The following is a 21592-nucleotide window of genomic DNA, read 5'->3' on the forward strand; positions in this document are numbered from 1 at the left end:
ATTTTTTAATGTGCAATGATTTGCAAATCGCATACACCCAAACACAGAACATAGAAAGCATATCAAATGATTAAACTGGGAAAATATTTCAAAAAACTTTAAATATTCCTATGTTTACCATGTTCAGCCATGAACATCTGGGAGAATGCCAGTTCTGGACTTTTGGGAGGGCTGCTGTCCCATTCTTGTCTCATAGAAGATACTACTTCAACAGTCTTGGGCCTTCGTTGCCAGATTTTTGTTTTCAGTTGTTGAAAAGTCTGGACTGCAGGCAGGCCTGTTCAGCACCCAGACTTGTCTACTGTGAAGCATTGCTGTTATAATACAGGCAGTGTGCAGTTTCGCATTGGCTTGCTTAAATATAATCAAGGCTTTTCATGTAAACAATGTAATCTGTATATGACGTATATGTTGCTGTAAAACCTTACTACACCTTTTAGCAGTGATGTTGCCTGTCCTGTGTAAGCTACCAATTCCATAGGCACTATTAGAACAGTTTCCACTTTGTCTCACTGCATTTTGAATTTGGCCCAGAGATGATGGCAGATATTCTTTTATAATGAGTATGTATGGCCTTTTCTTTGTATGACACAGCTCAAACATGAATTTCAGGATTGCGGAGCGAGCATATACAGTGTTTTCTATGACATGCTTATTTGTAATGCATGTCATAGAAAACATGCAGGGCCCAATGAATTTTCAGTCTTATCCTCGCACATGCATGATTCTTGGAGTCCTTTGATGATATTATATACTGACGAGATTTTCAAGGCTGACGGTCATTATTTTGAAATTACTCAACAATTAGTAGAGCTGGATGTATCGAGACCACTTTTACGTGGTCTTGGTCTTGTCTTGGTCTCGAATCCCTCTGTCTTGTCTTGGTCTTGCTGTCTCAGATCGACATAGTGGTCGGGAGATTTGAAGTCAACAGTATCCATGACACACAATGTAACGTTTGATAATGTGTCATGCGCAAAAGCATCAGCTCTAAGAGCCGTGCTTAGAGAGTGCTTTGTAGTGAATCAGAAGAGTCGACTCCCATTGAGCGAGAGCCGGCTCCTCACTTAATTTCCTTTTGCTGCTCAGCTCTCACACAGTGGCTCAGCTATGCTCCAATTCTCCATATTGTGTCCAATCACATGCGAGGATATAGGATAATATCATTATGTGAAAAACAGAGAGGGTGAGAGTCAAGTGGAGCGTGCGTCTGTCCTCTCAGTGAGTGAGTGAGACAGTAGACAGCGGTGAGGAGGGCTGTGCGAGTGCGTCGCAAAAACACATAAATATGCCTGACACCCGTAAGCGAAGCAGCATCTGGCTGCAGTTTAAAGACTTTTTTGTCTTTGTCTTGGTCTCGTCTCGACTTTGTCTTGGTCTTGACTCGGTCTGTCTTGGTCTTGGTATTGTCTGGGTCTTGGTTTAGGCGGTCTTGACTACAAGTCTAACAATTAGTAGATGTAATTTTTTGCTCAACCTCTGCCCATTTGAACTTGTAGGAAAATGCCTCTCTAAGACAATCTTTTTATACCCAGTCATGGTGCTGAGTTGCTGCCACTAAACCTAATAGTTGCAAACCTCCAGCTGTTTCGTTTCAGTGTTATTTACTTTTCCAACCTCATTTTACCTCAATCCAACTGTTTTTGGGGCATATTGCCGTTCAAAATAAGCTAAGATTTTTCATGAAATAAAGTGTTTTGTTTTAGACATTAGATATGTTTCTACTGTTAATAAAATTGATTCTGTTTTTATTTATATTTCACACAACAACCAAACTTTTTTGGAACTGGGTGTCACGGTTCTGGGTCATGTTGACCCAGCTTTCTGTTTCTCATGCTTTGGTGTTTTTCTAGATTATGATTTATGTTCTGATTGATCAGTGATACTGTTTTGATTATGATTATTATTTAGTAGGTTTTGGTCAGTGTCAAGTCTGTCTCTGTCTAGTCCGTGTCTTAGTAAAGTGTGTTTTGTTTCCTGTTTTACTTTGAAGGTTCTTGTTCCTGTCTGATGTCAGTGTTCCAGCTTTGCTCTCCCTGTCTCGTTAGGTCTTATTTCTCCCAGCTGTGTTCCCCTTCTGTCTCTAATTCCTTGATGACTCTCTCAGTGTATTTGAGCCCAGTGTGTCTTTGCGTCAGTGTCGTGTTGTTAATGTCTACTCACCCTCACCGCGTGTTCCATCTGCTAGCCTGCCTAGTTTAGTTCTGTATTCCCAGTTTAGTTAAGTTTATGTTCCCTTTTCTGCCCACAATAAAGCTGAGTGTTTTGAGTTTACATCTGCCTCAGAGTCCTGCATTTTGGGTCCTTTCTCCCTGCCTGCCTGCACACAGCCATGACACTGGGGGTAAGTTACTCTTTCCACAAACTGGATAGAAAAGGGTTTCAGTTTTTAGTTAAACTTGATTAGCTAGCTTAATTCACTTGATTAAGTCCAGGTGCAGACCTAGTTAGCCTCGGTAGCCACAACCACAGAAAGGAAGAAAGGGTGCTTTAGATAGTGCCCCACCAGGTATACAGTTGTACCACCACATGGTGATTACCTGACATGACAGTCCAGTGTACCCAGGTGGGCAGACACACGACTCAATCAGTCTGGCTACATTTCCGACTTCTGACTTCTCCACCTCCACTGCCATTTCCATGGTAATGTTAGAGATCCTTAAAAAAACAGCACAAGAAAACTGGTGATCTCACAGCTACCATGACTTGTGGTCACAGACATGTAAAAAATAAATTTCCTGTGGAAGAAGCCCCCAGTTTGGATTCTTCTTGGTCTTTCTGCTGCTTCTAAAAGAGGTCAAAGTTTATTTCTATAGCACATTTAAAAGATAAGCGTACATCAAAGTGCTTCACAATAAAACTGCAATGCGGGCGAAACAAGGAACAAATAATACAAATATAATTAAGACTACATTTAGCGATTTGAACGATTGAATTGATTCCGATGTATGGCTATCGACCGGGAGATTACTCAGTCACTACAGCGGATCATCTGCCTCCATCTCACCTGCATCGTTCCTGTCACACCAACCCTATTCTTGGTCTCCTTCTCCACATCCATCCTCTGAGATCTTCCTCGTTTTCTTCTGCCTGGCAGCTTCAACATCCTTTGATGAATATGTCATATGTCCAAGCCATCTCAGCCTTGCCTTTCTTACTTTCTCTCATCCTGAGCTGTCTGTCAGATATAGTCCTGTCCTCTCTGACCACTTATAATGAAAATCTTTAACTCTGCCACCTCCACCTCCAGCTTTGGCTGTCATTTTGTCAGCACCACCGTCTCCAAATCATATATCATAGCAGGTCTCACTACCCTTTCCCACTTGCTGCTGTCCCTCTGTCACAGATCACCTCTAACACTTGCACTCTTTTCTTCACCTCTTCAGCGCCTCTTTGTATGTTGCTTTGTCAGTGACTCCAGGTATTTAAACATAACCACCTTCACTATCTCTAATCCTTGCATCGTCACCTTTACCTCTGCATCCCTATCATTCACATGTAAGTATTCTGTCTCGTTTCTACTCACTTTAATTCCTTTTTCTAAGCGCATACCTCCACCTGCTCCTTGATTTAGCTACAGATCAAAATGTTATCCCACCACTGGGAAAGACACAGTATCTACTTTTAAGGTTAGGAGCTTGGGGCTTGATCAGCCCGAATTATAAACATTCCCACCTTTTACTCTCCATGTGCTTATACATGACTACATTTTATTTCGCCCACAGTTTATTTTTAACCATAGTCAGTTATTTTAATACAATGTGTAGTACAGTGTTTACAAATACCTGCTCTGCTGCAGTCTGGTACCATAAGACGCTTTGATGATGATGTACTCAATATTACTGAGGACGGACATGAAGTCAGCGTGACTCACCGACCTCTGTGATACGGAGTTAAAATACTTCCACTTGTGCTGTAAAACAAACACACACACACACACACACACACACACACACACACACACACACACAGTGAGCAGGTTTTCTTTCTAAACATCTGTCTTTATTTTAACATGTTGCTGTACAGCTGTACCTCTGTCAGCCTGATGTCATGCTGAGTCGTGACACCATTGCTTGGAGCAACCATGTCAGTGTATATGGCAAGCTTCCTCAGAGTCCCGCCCCTCATTAGCACCTGAGGCTCCTGATTAGAAAGTCCTGAGCCATCCTCAGCGTGAAAGGTGACAGTGTAAGAAAGCAGTCCGCCATATGATAGTAGCTGGAAAGTGAAAACAACATAGGTACACCACTAAGCACACACAGCAGTTTACGCTACTACTATAATGAAGTGAAAATTGTAAAGTCTAAACCAACACATTTAAAGGTTGCAAGACTAAATCATTCTGTGACTATTTAAACAACCAAAGCACATATTTAAACAGTGTGGGCAACAGCAGCTGTCTGTTAGCCGATTGGGCTGAAGGTACAGTGGAAGCAACGAGACAGTATCAGGCATCAATTTGGATAATAGTACCTGGTTTCCTTCAAACTGAGCGGGGAGCCTCCAGTAGAGCGGGCCTGTCAGCCCGCTGGTGTTGAGCTGACGGGTGTCGAGCAGCATTTCACTGCCCTGACGGTACACTCCAGATACAGTACCCTGCAGGTTTGACTGACTGACCAATGACAGGAATGGAAGAGTGGAGGAGTAAGCCAGGTACACCTGTGAGAAGGGACAGCATGAGGGAGAACTCTTTGGAGCCTTAACTGTGTATGTCATGATGCGTAAACTACAATGATTATGCAAAAGATGTACTCACTGGTACTCTGGTCAGTCCTCCCTGTTCCTCGCAGTCTTGGCTCAGTCCTGAACAGAAACACTGCAAACAACCATCTAGATTTTCAGCTGACAGTCCGAACCAACCAGAAACACACTCTTCACATCGCCGGCCTGAGACCCCAGGCTGAAAAAATACACACACATAGAGGACAAACTCATATTATACCCTACAGAAACATGTGAGCAACATAAAAAGAATTTGAGATTAACAGCAAAGTTTAACTTTCCCAGAGCAATCAAACATTTCAAGCAGTGCAGGAAGCAGTGCAGCACTTGATGCTACTGATGAAGGAAAATCTGCCCACATGTTCAGTTTTTGAGACTGTTTTGCATGTATATGATTTTGGAATATGGAATTTCATGAGGGTCTTTTTATTATCTTAAGCAGGACCATCACTGATTTGATGAGATCTCTAAACCAGAACTTATATACAAACAAACAACTCACACATTACCTTGCACACACAATTTCCAGTGTTTTGGCAGGAACACACCCCCAAGGTAGCGTTGCAAAAGGTCTCCTCTGTGCCTGCCATGTCACAGCCACAGGCTGAGCATGCTGGGTACCCATAGTAACCAGGTGCACACTGATCACATGACTTGCCAAAGAACCCCTCTTTGCACAGACATTGTCCATTGGTCAGGTCACAATGAGGGGAAGAGCTTCCTGCTTCACTGCAGCTGCAAGGCTAAACAGACACTACACAGTTAACCTGTCTCACAAGGGGTGTGTGTGTGTGTGTGTGTGTGTGTGTGTGTGTGTGTGTGTGTGTGTGTGTGTGTGTGTTACCTTGCAGCCTGTGGTGGGGTTATGGCCCCAGTAATTTTTTACACACTTATTGCAGGTCTCTCCCTCTGTGTGGGCGGGGCAGATGCACTCTCCATTCTCAGGGTTACAGTTCCCACCAGTGTGATCACAGGAGCATGCTGGGAGGAGAAAGTAACAATCAATTAGAGACAGAAATGTCAACAAATCAGCATGAAGACTTGTAGCTTACAGTTTATTACCTATGCAGCCTTTGTCATGGAAACCATAGTAACCCCTACTGCAGCGGTCACATTTGTGTCCAGTCACACCCTCTACACACTGGCACTGCCCCTCCTTATCACATGATTCAAACAGAGATCCTGATTTGTTGCAGCCACATGGCATACAGCCATGGCCACTTTGCAGCCCATAGAATCCTGACTGAAAAACAAGTTTTACACAAAGTATAAATGAAAATAACAAACACAAAACAAAAACAGTGTATGCCACACATGCATGTGTGTCTCTCACCTTGCAGTGGTCACAGGTGCGTCCCGTCACATTCTCTCTGCAGATACACTGGCCTGTTGTGACATTACATTGACTGGAAAGGGCCCCGTTGACATCACAGCCACATTCTGAAAGAAAGCCCCACTTGCTGTCAAAAATTACGTGAAACTTCCTACCCGTTAACAGCCCAGGTCAAGTGACACCACCTCTACAACAGTTTCTTAAAGTTGTTTGCTGTTTACTGACAAACAGTACAGCTTCTAAGAGCTTTTGTGCTTTTGATTCTTTTCTCCTCTCTGTGCTTTCTCTTCCATCTTCTTTCCCCTCACTCTCAACTATTTGCAGCAGCCCTGTGTATGGTTCTCCTTATAGGGGAGTTCTTCCTCTCTACCACAAAGGTAACGGTGCTGCAATTCCTTGAGAAATGCTAATTAAATAAAACTGAATTTTGCTACATTTTTGTATCTGGAAATTCAAGTTTGATTTAAAACAGTTGTGCAGACGAGAATGACTGTGAATCTCAACTCTTTTCAAAGTCTGGAAAATAAGGAAAAATGTACTGCTATAAATTATCAACAGAGTGCAGTTTGATTATGTCACCACTAGATAGTAGTATATGCAATCACAAGTACTGATACACACTCACACATAGTCACAGACAGTCATGTGATAGCAGAACAAAGAGTCCATAGGTCGACTCTAATCTGGATTTGTAAAAGATCAACATTTCAAACAAAGGCAGTGAGTGTTTCTCTGTGTAAGCAATTCTGAGTGCGCCTGGGTGTTAGTTTTTTCCACACTGACTTCACTTTCCAGACTGAGAGCCTATTTTTCACTATGACCCATGATGCTTATTTAAACTATTCATGTATGTTGTGGTTAACATATTTAGTGTTTTGCTGTGATGGTTGAAAGGTCTTGCTTTTTCCTTGCCTGCTAGTCTGCTAGGGTCTGAGGGACATAAATTTCATTACTGTATGGTGAGTGCGAGCGTCCATGCAGAGGTCTGTGTGACAGCCAGTTTTTCTTGACTGTGGACTAATCCATGGAGACTTTAAATTACAATGCACAACTGTGCGTTGGCCTGTATAACAGGAATGACTCAACAGACTGTGTCCATGTCCATGACAGAGTATAATCAAGGCTTAAGAGCCTTCTTTCAGCAGAATGAAACCTCAGGCAGAGCCAGGCTCAGGGACGGGGAGTGATCTACCATGACTGGTTGAGGGCTGAGAAGAAAAATAAAATGCTGCTTTTATTGCAGGGATATTGGAAAATGTGGTACTATGAAGTCTTTAAGAAACAACGTGGCCTGATTATCAGGACTGCATATGTGAGAAAATGATTTTAAATTCAATTCTGGATTTAACAAGAAGCAGGTAACTAGAAGGTGATTTGGGAGAAACATGATCTCTTTTCTAGTTTCTGTTAACACTCAATGTGATGTGGTGGATCAACTGAAGATGAACGAAAGCATAAGAGAACATTATATTTATTTACACACATCCATATCCTGGTCAATAATGATTCCAAAATTTCCCAAGTGTTACTGGAGGCCACGGTAATGCTGTCTCTAATAAGTATACCATTAGACAGCGTGATTAATTTTTTCATGAATTTAGAAGTGGAAAACTCGATCTCATCCAGACTTCTATGTGTTTAAGACATAGCTGCGTGGGTACTATTCACACAGACCATGTGAATGGTCACAGTGGAAGTCGATCACTAACCTTTCAGTGTGAGAAAAACTCACATTAACAAATTGAAATCAATCATGTATCTAAAATGGTAAAATGGCCCATTTAGTCATTAAGTGTGTATGATTACTGATGTCAAAGCAGATATGTGTAACGCACCCCGACAGTCTTTGGTGTGCACAGCATCTCCATAGTACCCAGGCCGACACAACTCGCAGTGTCTCCCTGCTGTGTTTCCGAGGCAACGCAAGCATTCCCCGCTGACAGTATCGCAGTGTCCTGCCTCACTGATGTCCACATTACCGTTACACTCACAGAGAACGCAGGTCCCACCCACTACCTGTGGGTTCCCATAGAAACCACTAGCACACCTGAAGACACAAACCCATGTGTTATGCTGGGTTATCAGTTTATCATTGGGTTGATCGGCTTCTCAATCATACTTACTTCTCACAGTTGGTTCCAGTGTACCCATCCTGACACTGGTCACACAGTACCTGTCCAGATGCATCCAACACACAAGTGGGACTGAACCTAGGGCACAGAGGTGTTCTTACATACTGCCTGTACTAATAAACTTTAATTGGTTTGAATGAGGTCCAATGACAAAGACAAACCTGTTGGATGGTTTCGTTAGAGGGCATGGACACAACTGGCAGTCATCTGTTGTTCCCTCTGTGGCATCACCATAGAAACCCAGAAGACACTGATCACAATGAGGGCCCGTGGTGTTGTGGGTACAGCCCTGAGAAAAGTTAGACGGACGAATCAGTAAAAGGTCAGAGAGAGATGACCACACAGTGGACAGGGAATGAACCATGTGTCAGAACAGCAGGTGAGAAAACTGTTTCTGATTGTTCTGATTGTGACGTGACTCACCACACAAACTCCATTGATGTCACACTCAGCGGCATGATCATTGCATTCACACTGCATACAGTTTCCTCCAAACAAGATTCCACCCACTCTGTAGAAACCTGGTAGGCACGACTAAAACACAAAAATGCACAAACAATTAGGTATTGAACTGATATTACTAAGGATGCACTCCAATTTCACTTTGTCACATACACAGTACAACATGTAATGAAATGCTTGTGTCCCAGCTGCGCATAGGCTGCAGACGTAGCCGCGCCATTCCAGGGCTTGGTTTTAGCATGGGGGGTCTAGCCACGACCCTTATTGGATGCCGGTGGGAACTGTAGTCTTACCACTACACTATCCAGCTGCTGCACTTCAAACTTATTCTGGGCTTAACTGATTAGCAAACAATAAAAACATAGCCCTCACCTGTCCTTGAATTGAGAATTTCATTTAAGGGGCTGAGTCTAAAATAGTGCAAACTCCTCTGTGGTAAGATACTATTTTTATTTTTTTTAATTCTGTCCCTTGAATGTTGAAAGTCTGCATTTCAATAGCATCCAAAATTATGAAAAATAGTTTCAGTCTTAAATAAATTACCTCACAGGAAGTGCCACTGTAACCCCACGGGCATTCACATCTCTCCACAGCAAGTGCTTGAACCTCAGAATGCGAGCTAGCGTCACCGATGTCCAGAGAGACGGAGCTGAGGCTGTGATAGACAGAGACAGTCAATATTCCATCTTCAGCAGTGTTCATACTGATGTTGGGCTCCTCCTGCAGAATTGTGCTGGGGAGATGACTCGGTATGACTCAAGCTTCAGGTTAAGTGAATCTCAGCCTTGCTATCTGAGTCTTTTTAATCTCCAACTCAGCCTTAGATAAGTGATTTGACCATATGTTATCATTTACTTTTCCTCACCGTATCGTTCCGGTGGCGGAGGTATTCAGGTAAACTCTGACAACCAGTGACGTCACATCGGCAAGAACCAATAGCAGGTCATCTCGGGTAACATGCCTGCCTGTTTGGTCATACGCAAATTGCTGCCAGACCATTGGCACGTTAACCAATTGCTCAGCCAGTGTAGAGAGGGATAGTGGGAGAAGACGTGAAAGACGAAGAGCCAAACCATTACCCTGAGAATGAGAGAGTTTCTTCAGTCTGGATGTTGAAGCCCTTCAAGAGACCACTGCTACATTTTCAATATAAAACATGCACTGTGAAAATGTAGATGGTGTCTGATAACAACACAACATACCAATCTAGAGAAATCAAAATAGTGATCTAATCACATGTTTGTTCTCACCTTGATAATGATGTCACAGTGGGCGGACAGGGTGGGGTTTTCAAAGTCAAGTGGAGCATCATAAACCACAAAGTAGTTCAGGAAACCTCCATAAGACAACAGCTACAGACAGAGAGAAGTCAGAAAGTAGATGGAGAGACTGGCATGTGTTTGGCATAATGAGCAAATATGGAAATGGTAGCTTACCTTGTTACCAAGGAAACTTTGGGGTGCCGCCCACCACAGCATTTGTTGGTGGGTGGCACCAGAGGAAATGTTGCTATGAATGGGTATCTCATTGCTGTGAAGTACAGGGGTGGTGGTGATTGTTTCAGAGGGGAAGAGCAAAGCTTCTGCAGTAACCACCTGAAAAAAACAACCCCAACATAATTAGAGGTTCTTCATGATGTAGGCATGCAATATGGTGCTGTTACCTGAACACAGGTATTTTTTTTACCTGCCCTATGGACAAGCCAGAGCTCTCGCAGACATCAGACACACCAAAGCAGAAGCAGCTGGTACATCCGAGAGGATTGCTCTCCTGGAGATTAAAAAAACCTGGCTTGCACAGATCACAGTGAGCTCCCATCACATTCTCCTGAGGATGAGAGAACAGGTAAGGTTAGGGACCAGGTGAAACACCAGAAAGCAGGTCAGATATTGAAGAGCAGGTGGTGTTTACCTTGCAGATGCAGGGGCTGCATGGGTCAGTGTTGATGCTGCCTGACAGGCTACACTCACAGCGAAAACACTGAGGAAAATCTCTGTATCCAAACGCACAACGGTCACACTGTTGACCTGCAAACCCCTCCTTACACATGCACTGACCTGCAAGCAAACCTAAACGTACGTACACACACACATCCAAGAAATATAGTTATACTGCAAAAAACTGCTGCAGAACAACAATACTACCGCTACTACTAATAATAAAAATATACTAACCTGGCTGTGTGTTGTCTCTGGCGCAGACTGAAGACTTTGAGCCTCTCAGATCACATTTACATTCAACACATGGAAAGTCAGAATATGGAGAAACCTACACACACACACACACACATACAGATCATGCAGAGAGACATTCTGAGTCAGGATCTCCAGATATAGTTTTACTTGTGTCAATACTTTAGCAACTCTGTGGTATAAATTGCTGCATTATGTCAATAACCTTAGCCAGTTTGTAATATTGTGTCAGTACCTCAGCAGGTCTGAAGTATCCATCTTTGCAGGTCTCACAGTTGATGCCAGCTGTGTTTTGCTGACAGTTAAAACAAACTCCACCTCCCTGACGAACACCGTGAGTGTTTAAACTCAAAGAGAGTTCAGAGATGGTTTGATTGTAGTAACAGTCGTCTGCTTTATTGTGACAGTTACATTCTGAGAGACAAACAGAGACAGGTTAACAAATAGCACACAAAGAAATGGTACTCAGTGTGTTTAAGGGTGTTTCTTACTTTCACACGTGTTTCCATCGGAGATGGTCCCTGGTTGCCATGGCTGCTGATGGTAACCTGGGCAGCATTCGTTACAGCTTTCTCCACAAGTATTGTGCTCACATACACAATGAAGCTTCTGTACACACACACACACACACACACACACACACACACACACACACACACACACACACACACACACACACACACACACACACACACATATATTTCACCTGGTGAAACACTTTACATATGTTCCAATATACAGATGCTCGGGCGTTTGCCGTTACCTTGCTAACAGGGTCAAGTGGGCAGCTCTGAGCATGTCCATAGCAGATACACATCCCACCCACAGAGATGTCTTTGATGGAATAATAATACTGAGAAACACGGTAACACAAAAGGTATCAGAAAGTACAAGTCAGTTTATTGGTCAAAGATCAACTTTTTGCAGCTTATCTCACCCTCCGAGTGACAATAGGGTCAATATCTCGAGGATCGCGAGCACTCAGGGTCATCAGGTCGGCATTCAGTGTTCGGATTCGCTGAAGTCTCAGTCTGATGTAACGCGCCGACGTAAAATTCAGCAGATCTGAGGTTAAATCATCGGCTCCAGGTCGGCCATTAATTAGGGAGGTATGGATCTGAGAGACAGAAAGAGGCACAAGGAAAAGAAGAAAGGTCAAAGATGGACAGACGCTAAACAGAAAGGGAGACCTGCACATGTGATGTGACAATAAAAAAGTGATTTGATTTGAGACAGATAACATGAGCATAGCAAGTGCAAGCCTCACCTCTCCATGCTCTAGTGGGTTTAATCTGGAATAATAAGATGTACAGATGACCTCTGTATCACTCTTATAGGTTGGTGGTCCCAGTCGTGGTGTGATGTTGTAGCGATATAAACACTCAGAGTCACTGATGGCATAAAATTGCCAGGGCTCAAAGGAAACTCCATCCAGAGACCGCTCAAGGATCCAATTACCTGAGAAACAGACAGATCAGAATAGCAAACATGGAACGATGTCTTAAATATTTACTCTGTGATTGTGTCAAAGGCAGATAAACAGGCAGTACATGGGCCAGTCTCACCTGCTCGAGGAGAATTAGCAGCCTTGATAATGATGTACGCGATCTGAAAAACCTGGACAGCACAAAAGTTCAAAGTTACTCAAAGACTTTGAGTAAAGAACAGAGGATACTGGCACTGTTCATCTGGTTAATGTGTTCCTCTGTGCTTTTATTGTCCCCTCTGGTCATGAAAAGAAAAACAAAACTTTCATTTTTCACATTTTATTCATAAAGCACCATTTGACATCAACAGTTGCCTTTAGGTGCTTTATTTTACAAGGTGAATATTAGAAAGAAAGAAAAACCCCTATAAGCATGCACTTGGTGACAGTAGGAAGGAAAAACTCCCTGTTCACAGGAAGAACCAGGCTCAGGGAGGGGCAGCCACCAGCCACAACCAGTTAGGAGTAAAGGGAAAGAGAAGATGATGCCATAAAGTAAATACAAAATGCAGCTGTTAAAGCCATATAAAGCTATCCAAAGCTCCCTCCCTCCAACACCTGTACGACTCGCCCTAATTGATGGAAGAACACATTTTGCTTTCTACCAGAAAATCCTGAAGGAACATGTCAAGTGTGCATGGCTTACACTGATGATGACGAGTCAACTGTTTGAGTAAAGAAAGGTCATAAATTGGTCTATAGTTGGTGAATTAAGCGATAGCTTTTTAAGTAATGCTTTAATTACTGACACCTTAAACCCCTTTGTATGGAGCTCGTTAATAATAATATTAATCATATTTAAAACTGAGGTATTAATTAATGGGGTCTCAACGGCACACTGATTGTTTAGAAGAATACATTATTGAAGTTAACTCGGAAAGATTGATTGGACAGAAGGAGTCTAAGTAAATATCAGTGGATATTAGAGTTGCTGTACTTGAAATTTTTCCTCTAATGGTTGCATTTTTATCTGTGATCATTCTTTATGTTTTAGTCTGTGTGGGTCTTACTTGTGTTTGTGTTACCTGTTTCAAATCCAGTGTGATGGTAATCCAGTGAAACTGTTGTCCATTCTTGATACTTGGACTTTGCCACCACCGATTGGTTCCATCAATAGCATTTGTGATTGGATGACGTTCTGCACACAGAGATGACTACTGTAGTAGTGCACTGGAATTTCATAGCTAAGTGCAAATGGTACTTTACTGATGCTGCAAAATGTTTAATTTGAAGGTAAAATGTGAATTCATTTGGATAATTTGAAGTGATCTGTGTGATTCTGGTTCTGGATTAAAGCAAACTGGATCTTTGATGTAAAGAAGAATCTGGAGTCTTGTCTCGTACCTCTGGACAGAACGGAGTTGGCATCACATTTGAGACAGTGTGGGTTCTTTATCCTCCGTCCTGGAACGTGCTCCACCAGCTTGCAGTAGACTTCAGGTTCTGGGTCTCCACATGTTGCATTACTGCTGATTACTGCATTACTGGCCAGATTCAATATGGCAGGAAACAGACCTGTAGTACAGTTACATTAGAATGATATAAGGGGAGACATTAGTGATCTGATGAGTGAATGAATAGATTAGTTCAGGTCTTTTTACAGGTATGCTCTCAGATGAGTCACTGTCTAAAACCTCGGTGTTACTCTTGTGAGATCTGACTTGTTTTTGTAATAAAAAGACAATTCTGAATGTTTACTCTATAACCTTTATTTTGAAACCTCCTCACATAAGAGCAGAATATTTGCATCTTTAGGTGAGCAGTCTCAATGGATACTCAGTGATTACATCTCCAGGCCTCAAAGCCTAAATATATTAGAGCCATAAACAAGTAAAGTCTCTCAGACACTACTGAAACCCATCTACCCCCACAGCCTACCACCTCACCAATCACACAGACACACACAGTCTATTGACTCAGCTGCAGTTTCCCACTGAGATTCTCACTGTGTTGGTTAAAAATCTGAATTTAAGAACCATGGGACTCTGAAACAGTGTGCATAGGTTTTTAGTATTGAACAAAACAAACACATGAACCAACATGTGTTTGTTTTTTGAAAATCAATCTGGGTCAGAGGTCAAAGGTTGATCTGTTTCTTTTCTGAGTGACTCATTCTTCAATATCTTTTAGTATATACACACACATATATATATATATATATATATATATATATATATACATATATATATACATATATATATATAAGCATTTTTTTAATTGAGAATGTTCACATAGGTAGCGAGGAATACAGATGTTATATCCTCAGGGTTCAAATACGTGGAACCAAAGTCTGATTGGAGCAAATTATTTAAGGCGAGAGAGAATCGAACAACAGTGGAGGGGTTAATAAAATATGCGATCTATACGAGTCCACTGTGTGTGATGCTTTGTCACTATTATTATGCTATAATGCTGGTGCTGCTGGTACCTTGCAGTGAAATGTTGCTCTGTACTTAGTTTATATATTTTACATACAAAACATTACATCTGACTGTTTGTGTGTTGGGATGTGTTAAGTCAGCCATTTTAGGTTCAGGATGACCTGTCACCCTTCCCCCAACACACACACACACACACACACACACACACACACACACACACACACACACACACACACACACACACACACACACACACACACACACACACACACAAAGAGGTATTTAGGTTGTAGAGATTTGTCTATATGTGTTGCGTTGTGTGTGTTTGGGGGTGGTGATCTCTGGGGAGCGATGAAGGAGAGAAGAGTGTGACTGTAAACACTAATTCTTGATCTCTCTCCCTCTCCTTGTCTTTTGTCAGACACACACACACACACACACACACACACACACACACTGTTCCACTGATTCATTCATGAGCCAGTGAGAAGAGAAGTAAAAGTGCATGCCTGAACAGATTCGGGGTGATGAATATGATGATAAAGATAACATCACAGGTGCTCAAGCTTTAATCCAGATCAGATTTCCAGATATTTGACCTCTGATGGAAAAGTGGAGCTTAATCCCAAAGTTATTTGTCTCGAGTCTGCTGACTGAAACTTTTACAGAAAGAGGTCAGGGTGCATAAATGTTCCTTAAATCAGAACAAACTGACCCTGACCGAAGACAAAACAAAGATAACAGTAGCATGTTCACTACATTACACTATTCAAAATACCCACAGCGATGAAGACTCAAGGACTCAAAGATGCACATGTGATTTGTTATAACAGTAACACACACACAGCTGAAAGGGAAACATACTTTAAACTATAGCAGAATACTACAGTCAAACTACTTTGGGAAACAAGAATAAAAGTACATTCTGCTTAAATCATCGACATTAGAGCCAGCTCTAATCCCACTGATCAGGCTGCAGAGCTGCGATGGGTTCAACAGTGCTTAAACAGATGTGTAACCCTGAAAATAAAAACTTTTTCAGTGTTCCTCTCTGAGATTTTTTGAATCTGTGAAGTTACTTGAGAATAAGAATTCAAAGCAGCTGTTAGAACTCAGCAAACTTTTTAAAAAGGTGTCTCACCTCTGTGCTGAGCGGTGGCTTGCCCCATCAACAGCAAAAGCAGCAGCACTTTCATCCTCACACCCTTGAGTCAAATCTGAGTGTCGCTGTTATTTCGCGAGTGTTTGCTCCATGCAGCAGAACTAGAATTAACTGGTAGAATCAATGTGGCTCATAGGAATGCTTGCTGCAGAGTGCCTGAACACCACAGTGACTCCAACTCACACTACCCCTCCCCCTAACCCCTTTCTCATTCATTCAGCCCAAAAGGGCTTGTATGGGGTGGGGGGGATGTACCATTTGATCTTTGGGGGAGGGTGGTAAGGGCCTTTTTTTGGTACACTTTTTTAAGCATTAATGTAAACAATAAAGGAGAAACTGTAAACACTCTTTGCTTCATTTATTTTGTATTTAATTTTGGCAGTTGTTTACAAGATGTTGTTGTTTACTGGGTCCTGCAGGATTTCATTTCCGTTCCATAAATTAAACAGAATCAAAGCAACTAAGCTTCTTCAAAAAAATCACTGATGTGAGATGAAAATCATGCAGTTTAGTATCAATGTGCACTTAGGTCATGAGACTGTAAAAGGGCAGCTACAATAATAGCACATTGGCCAACTATATAAGTTAACACACTTAACAAAGTCATAGCCCTACCATTAAGACACAGAGAATCTGACAGACTATAAATGAGAATGTTTTAATAAATTAAAAGACAATTTTTTTTCTCAGGTGCAGCCTTGGTGGTGTTTAATAGTTTGGAGCATATTAAAGTTGATACAACAATAAAATAAAAAGTTTGATGATAAAGTTGTTTCTAAGAATTCCTATCTGTCACTGATCATCCGGGAAATGCAACGATGATGCTACTGGAAAACTTTAGGCCCTCTGGACACAGAGGTCCAAGGAATGCTGCCGCTATATTCTAGGGAACTGATTGGTCAGTAGACAGTGATTTCAAACCTGCTGATCTTTAGTCTAACCCGCTCTGAAGCAGATAAGGTTTGCAGCATAAATTATACCCTAATAAGACGTGAACCCCGGGTTAACCCTGAAGTTACCAAGATAAGACAAAAAGCTGCTTCAGCCCTCAGGTCATTTACACCTATCAGTGACTGCCACTGAATCTGTAGGTCCAAGAGCTCTGGATTAAAAGTAAAACATGAGAAGAATTATTACAGTGTAAAGAGCAGAGGAGAAGAATGAGTTTTACGTTTCCTAGTTTAAACTGAAAGGAGGAAAAGGTTAAATTGCATTAAAACAGCAGCCTGTTCCTTTAACTGCCCCCCTTCGCTGCAGAAGCTCTAAAGCATTGTCTTCATTGCTAGACAGGCAGACTGTACCATCTATCAGGGGGTACAACTATATCATTCAGGCTTTTGTTTCACCAGTTTAATTGCTTTTCACTTCTGTAATTCTGAGAATGTTACAGGTGAGCAAAACACACATATATTTCCCATTTATACCATTTGTGTTTTTACTATTTATATTTCCTCTACAATTTCTGTTTCACACACAACCATCATCTGGTTATTACTTTTTTGGTGCCTGCCGATAATACTTAGGTAATATATAATAATAGTAGATATTTATCTTTCACAACAGTTCACAACCTGTCAAGCTTAGTTTTTTTTAATGGTTTATTTGTATAAAATTTTGCTGGCCTTTGACTCTGCTGATGAATGTGTTAGGACCACTGAAATGGGACTGCCGACAAGAGGCCCAACCATAACCCCAAGTCTATGAAGTTTGGGAAATAACTTGAGATGCAGCAGTTCTGATTTTCACGAACTATAACCCATTATCATTAAAATGTAAATTAATTCATTAAAAACAATTTCAAAGTGAAACATTTCACTTTATCTTTAGTATATGATGTAAATATATGTAAAAAGGTTTTTCACAGTAGTATGATTTTTGAGGTGTTTTCCTGTTTATCAATCTTTGAATGAGCTTTAACAGAGCTGTGTAACATATGATTAACTCTAAAATGATGAGTCTGTGATAGCTCAGATGTCTGGATGTCTGCTCTCGTCTGAGTCATGACACTGCCCTTAGGTAGTGAGTGTTGCATCAGTCGTGGCTCAGCATGGGGCAGATTATAACGTGATTCGTGTAGACTTTGGAAAGTGCTAGAAGGCAATTAAAATTTGTGAATAAAAAGACAGAGCTAGTAGTAAAGCTATGCATTGATTTACATTAGTTTTTATATAACAGTGAAGTGGATGCCGTTAAAACTATGTATTATAGGATTAATGTTAACCTGCCTTCTTGACATATTTTAACCTTGTAACTAAAAAAGAAAAAACTAATCCAGTTCTTCCACTGCCTAACAAAACAAAATTGACCACTTTAAAGCAAACTGACAGTTTCACGGTTTTTGTGCTGCATCTTGTATGCTCGTTGCATGAACAACTTTACCCTTCTGTGCTCCTTCCTGACCTAAGAAAAAAAGGGCCTAGTAATAGTACCATTGTTCCTTTACTAAAACTAGCAACAAACTACTTCATCTTGCTAAACATACAGTTTGCTAATTATTTGATCCCATGCTGAATTTTTAAGTTTGGTCACTTACAAAAACAAAACAAAAGCCTCTAGTTTTGTGGTAGTTTCATTTTAATGGAGAGAGACGACACACATTACATAAAAGTTATAAATCAATTTGTGTGTCATTAAGTATAACTATTCGATCCCCTGCAGTCCAGCCAGAATTCTGGCTCCAACAGATTGGTTGTGTGCCCATCAGGCACTTACATTATAATCAGTCAGTCAATCAATCAGTTGCAGACACTCCTGATCTCAACTCGTTATGTGTAGAAAGCATCTATCCATAGAAACAATTTGTTCCATTCCAACCTCTTCTGGTCATGAGCGACAAGACTGGGGACCTGCACAAAGCTGTAAAAGCTACCAGACATTCAACAAGAAGCTTGGTGAGAAAATGACCACTGTTAGTACGATTATTCAGAAATAAAAGAAATGTAGAATGACCATTTGTGTCACGGCCCTGCGTTGGTGACCAAGTGTTGATTTCATCATGGTTCATCACTGTTACTTTTAGCTCCCTAAGTTTTCTAGTAGTCCTTGAATTCTAGTTCTTGGGTCGTGTTCCTGTGCCCCTCATGTTTAGTGTAGGTTTAGTTCTGCCTTCATGTTTATTTTCTTGTTCCCCAGTCATTTATGTCTCATGTCACTCCTGTCCCTGTGCTCCGTTCCTCTGTGCCTGCCATGTGTTTCCTGTTTTACTTTGATAGTCCCTGTCCTGTGTTCAGTGTTTTGAGTTTTAGTCCCAGCTGTGTTTCCCCATCCTCTTGTTATGCTGTGTATTTTAGCCCTCAGTATTTAGTAGTTTAGTTCAAATTACTAGCTCCTCGCTTTCAGGTTTTGTTTTCTGTAGGAAGAACCATTTACAGTCAAAATAAAGCTGCCTTCCATGAGTCTTGCTTTTGGGTCCTACATCCTGCCGGCCACACAGCAAACCATGACAATTTGTCTGGAGATCTGTGCAAGACCTTGCCTCACAGGGTAATGATGATCATGAGATCAGCCCAAAACTGTGCCATTATGGACTGAAATGTTGACGTGCTTGCAAGATCCCTCTTCTCAAAGGGGCACATGCACAGGCCTGTCTTAAGTTTTCCAATAAACATCTAGACAAACATCTTTATCACTGCTAAAATATGAGAACCAATAAAACAAATATAATACGCAAAGCTGTCATTATTAATGTTTAAAGCATGTTGATTTGATTGACACCTTTATTTGTCACCATGTCAAAAAATAAGTGTGGTTTGTGACATCTAACTCATCAGCAGGTGAGTGAGGTTGATGCAGCAGCATTCTGCTTTACAAGCAGCACCTGATATAAAAATGACTGAGCACACTGTTGCATTTCTTGAATTATATATTTATTATAACACGGCATTATGACATAGCTTTAGTAATGGTGTGTGTGTGAGGGAGAGAGACAGAGATGAAGAAAGAGAGCATCCTCTCAGCTGGTCCAGGTGAGTCTGAATCCTGAAGGTAGGGTGGAGTACTGGCCTTGGAAAACAACATAGACTTGGTGGGCAGTGGCTGTGAATGGAGCAATGTTGGTTTCCTGAACAAACAACACAGAAATAGGAGAAACTTACATTTTTATACTGAAACTATCAACAGTGACTCACTCTAAATAGCTAAGAAACAGGGAAAAAAAAAACACATTACCAATCATAGTTACCAAAGTACAATGTCTGTGCTTTATTCTGACAAAGAATTCAAAGAAAACATTATATCTATATGGAAATGAACACAATACAACTCTAAATACTGAAGAAAAAATTCTAATTATATATTATTTTTGCATGACACCATAATCTATTGCAAAGTGAATAGGTAAATAAGTACACTAGTTACCTTATACTGCACACTCAATCTGAACTTTTTGTTATTGTAATTTTATAAACAGTACACCTGCACAATGACTGTAACTAGCAAAACCACCTAAATATGAGACATTAGCTCAGTTTTGTGATTGTTAATATTCAAACTGTCAGAGTTAAAGAGGGAACGGCTGCAATCACAGCATTTTTTTTCAGTTGGTGAAAGATGGACTTTCAAAACGTGTTACTTTGGTGCAACATGTTTTGGGGTTTGAAAGTCGCAGAGACACAGTGTTTTGAAAATATGTATCTTATTTGTTTGACACTGTTTGACATTTGTTATCCTGGTGCTTGCTGTTTTTTGGAATTTTGATAAGTTTGTGATCTGGACGATATTAGCCATAATAAAGACTTGTCTTGTGTCAACTACAAGTCTCAGTCTGGGTCATATCTCTCTGCATTTCATGACAGAATGATACAACCACATGATGGACCCAGTAAGTGGAGTGTTCAGTTATGAGGACTTCTTTACCCCAAGTAATCAATTTATAGCTTTTTCTGTTACAGATGTAGTAAAACTACATTACCATTGAAAAATATATGCTTAATAGTTTATTTCTACATTGTTAATACCCTGACCAGACTCACCTAACCTATTTTGTGAAGCCCTTATAATGCTCTTTAAATAATAGCATTATTATACCACACAGGTCCATAACAAAGACAACACCGGACACTAGATGTCAGAGGTTTGAATAGGACGGGTTTGACTTGTCTCTTTCTACTGAGCTTTTGATCACTCGTACCTAATCTGGAACGCTAAGTCCGTAAAATCTTTCTGACATATGCAATGCAGTAAAATGTATAAAAACCGTATTATGTCAAGATTACAATAATGCTCTTTAACATACCACACCACAGTAAGGTCCAACAAACTGTGAAGAGGTATCTGGGCCATCGTACAACTTCAAGAAGTTGTTCTGACAATCTCCAGGATCATCAATACTGATCTGGTTAAAGGTAATGGTCACAACACGGCCTCTTGGTGCCATGATGCTCCATTCACAATGGGTGTTATTGGGATAGGTTCCAGGGTAGTTTGGACTTGCGAATGAGCCTTGGTCTCCAAATAGAGTGCCACCACAACCTAGTTAAAAAAAAGACAGGATGAACAGAGTGAACAATCTGCATTCCTTCATTACAAAAACTGCTACTACTAAAAATATCTTATAGTTCCTAAATAGAGCAGGATTTAAAATTCTAAATACATGTTGACTTAAAAGCTTAAAGGAGGGATGTCAAATGTATAAAAGAGTAAAAGTAATAGTAAAAAATCCTGTTTAGTTGGTCATGCCAACAAGAAAAAAAACGACTTGATATTTTATAGGAACTGGTTAAAA

General features: G+C 40.9%; 2 protein-coding genes across 3 annotated transcripts in view; both read right to left on the reverse strand.

Annotated features, from left to right (window-relative positions):
• Positions 1 to 16038, reverse strand: part of lama1 (laminin, alpha 1) — a 33861-nt gene extending 17823 nt beyond the window's left edge. For both annotated transcript variants that reach the window (XM_026179686.1, XM_026179685.1), the window contains exons 1-29: positions 15850 to 16038; positions 13672 to 13842; positions 13353 to 13465; positions 12407 to 12458; positions 12109 to 12299; positions 11779 to 11958; positions 11605 to 11694; positions 11333 to 11450; positions 11077 to 11255; positions 10824 to 10917; positions 10561 to 10718; positions 10336 to 10476; positions 10086 to 10244; positions 9900 to 10001; positions 9515 to 9729; positions 9193 to 9304; positions 8611 to 8721; positions 8349 to 8476; positions 8179 to 8265; positions 7891 to 8102; positions 6056 to 6162; positions 5785 to 5965; positions 5567 to 5703; positions 5232 to 5465; positions 4757 to 4900; positions 4474 to 4659; positions 4033 to 4218; positions 3786 to 3913; positions 2541 to 2658 (exon numbers count right to left, since the gene is read on the reverse strand). In XM_026179686.1, the coding sequence (XP_026035471.1) occupies positions 2541 to 2658; positions 3786 to 3913; positions 4033 to 4218; positions 4474 to 4659; positions 4757 to 4900; positions 5232 to 5465; positions 5567 to 5703; positions 5785 to 5965; positions 6056 to 6162; positions 7891 to 8102; positions 8179 to 8265; positions 8349 to 8476; positions 8611 to 8721; positions 9193 to 9304; positions 9515 to 9729; positions 9900 to 10001; positions 10086 to 10244; positions 10336 to 10476; positions 10561 to 10718; positions 10824 to 10917; positions 11077 to 11255; positions 11333 to 11450; positions 11605 to 11694; positions 11779 to 11958; positions 12109 to 12299; positions 12407 to 12458; positions 13353 to 13465; positions 13672 to 13842; positions 15850 to 15904 (4089 nt within the window). In that variant the 5' untranslated portion in view covers positions 15905 to 16038. The remainder of the gene's footprint in view (positions 1 to 2540; positions 2659 to 3785; positions 3914 to 4032; positions 4219 to 4473; positions 4660 to 4756; positions 4901 to 5231; positions 5466 to 5566; positions 5704 to 5784; positions 5966 to 6055; positions 6163 to 7890; positions 8103 to 8178; positions 8266 to 8348; positions 8477 to 8610; positions 8722 to 9192; positions 9305 to 9514; positions 9730 to 9899; positions 10002 to 10085; positions 10245 to 10335; positions 10477 to 10560; positions 10719 to 10823; positions 10918 to 11076; positions 11256 to 11332; positions 11451 to 11604; positions 11695 to 11778; positions 11959 to 12108; positions 12300 to 12406; positions 12459 to 13352; positions 13466 to 13671; positions 13843 to 15849) is intronic.
• Positions 16039 to 19753: 3715 nt separating this feature from the next.
• cubn (cubilin (intrinsic factor-cobalamin receptor)) overlaps positions 19754 to 21592 on the reverse strand; it is an 81109-nt gene continuing 79270 nt past the window's right edge. Inside the window, exons 66-67 of the mRNA XM_026180665.1 lie at positions 21104 to 21339; positions 19754 to 19930 (exon numbers count right to left, since the gene is read on the reverse strand). Coding sequence (XP_026036450.1) covers positions 19823 to 19930; positions 21104 to 21339 — 344 coding nt within the window. The 3' untranslated portion in view covers positions 19754 to 19822. The remainder of the gene's footprint in view (positions 19931 to 21103; positions 21340 to 21592) is intronic.

The sequence above is a fragment of the Astatotilapia calliptera genome, chromosome 9 (assembly GCF_900246225.1).
Source record: "Astatotilapia calliptera chromosome 9, fAstCal1.2, whole genome shotgun sequence".
Classification (NCBI taxonomy): domain Eukaryota; kingdom Metazoa; phylum Chordata; class Actinopteri; order Cichliformes; family Cichlidae; genus Astatotilapia; species Astatotilapia calliptera.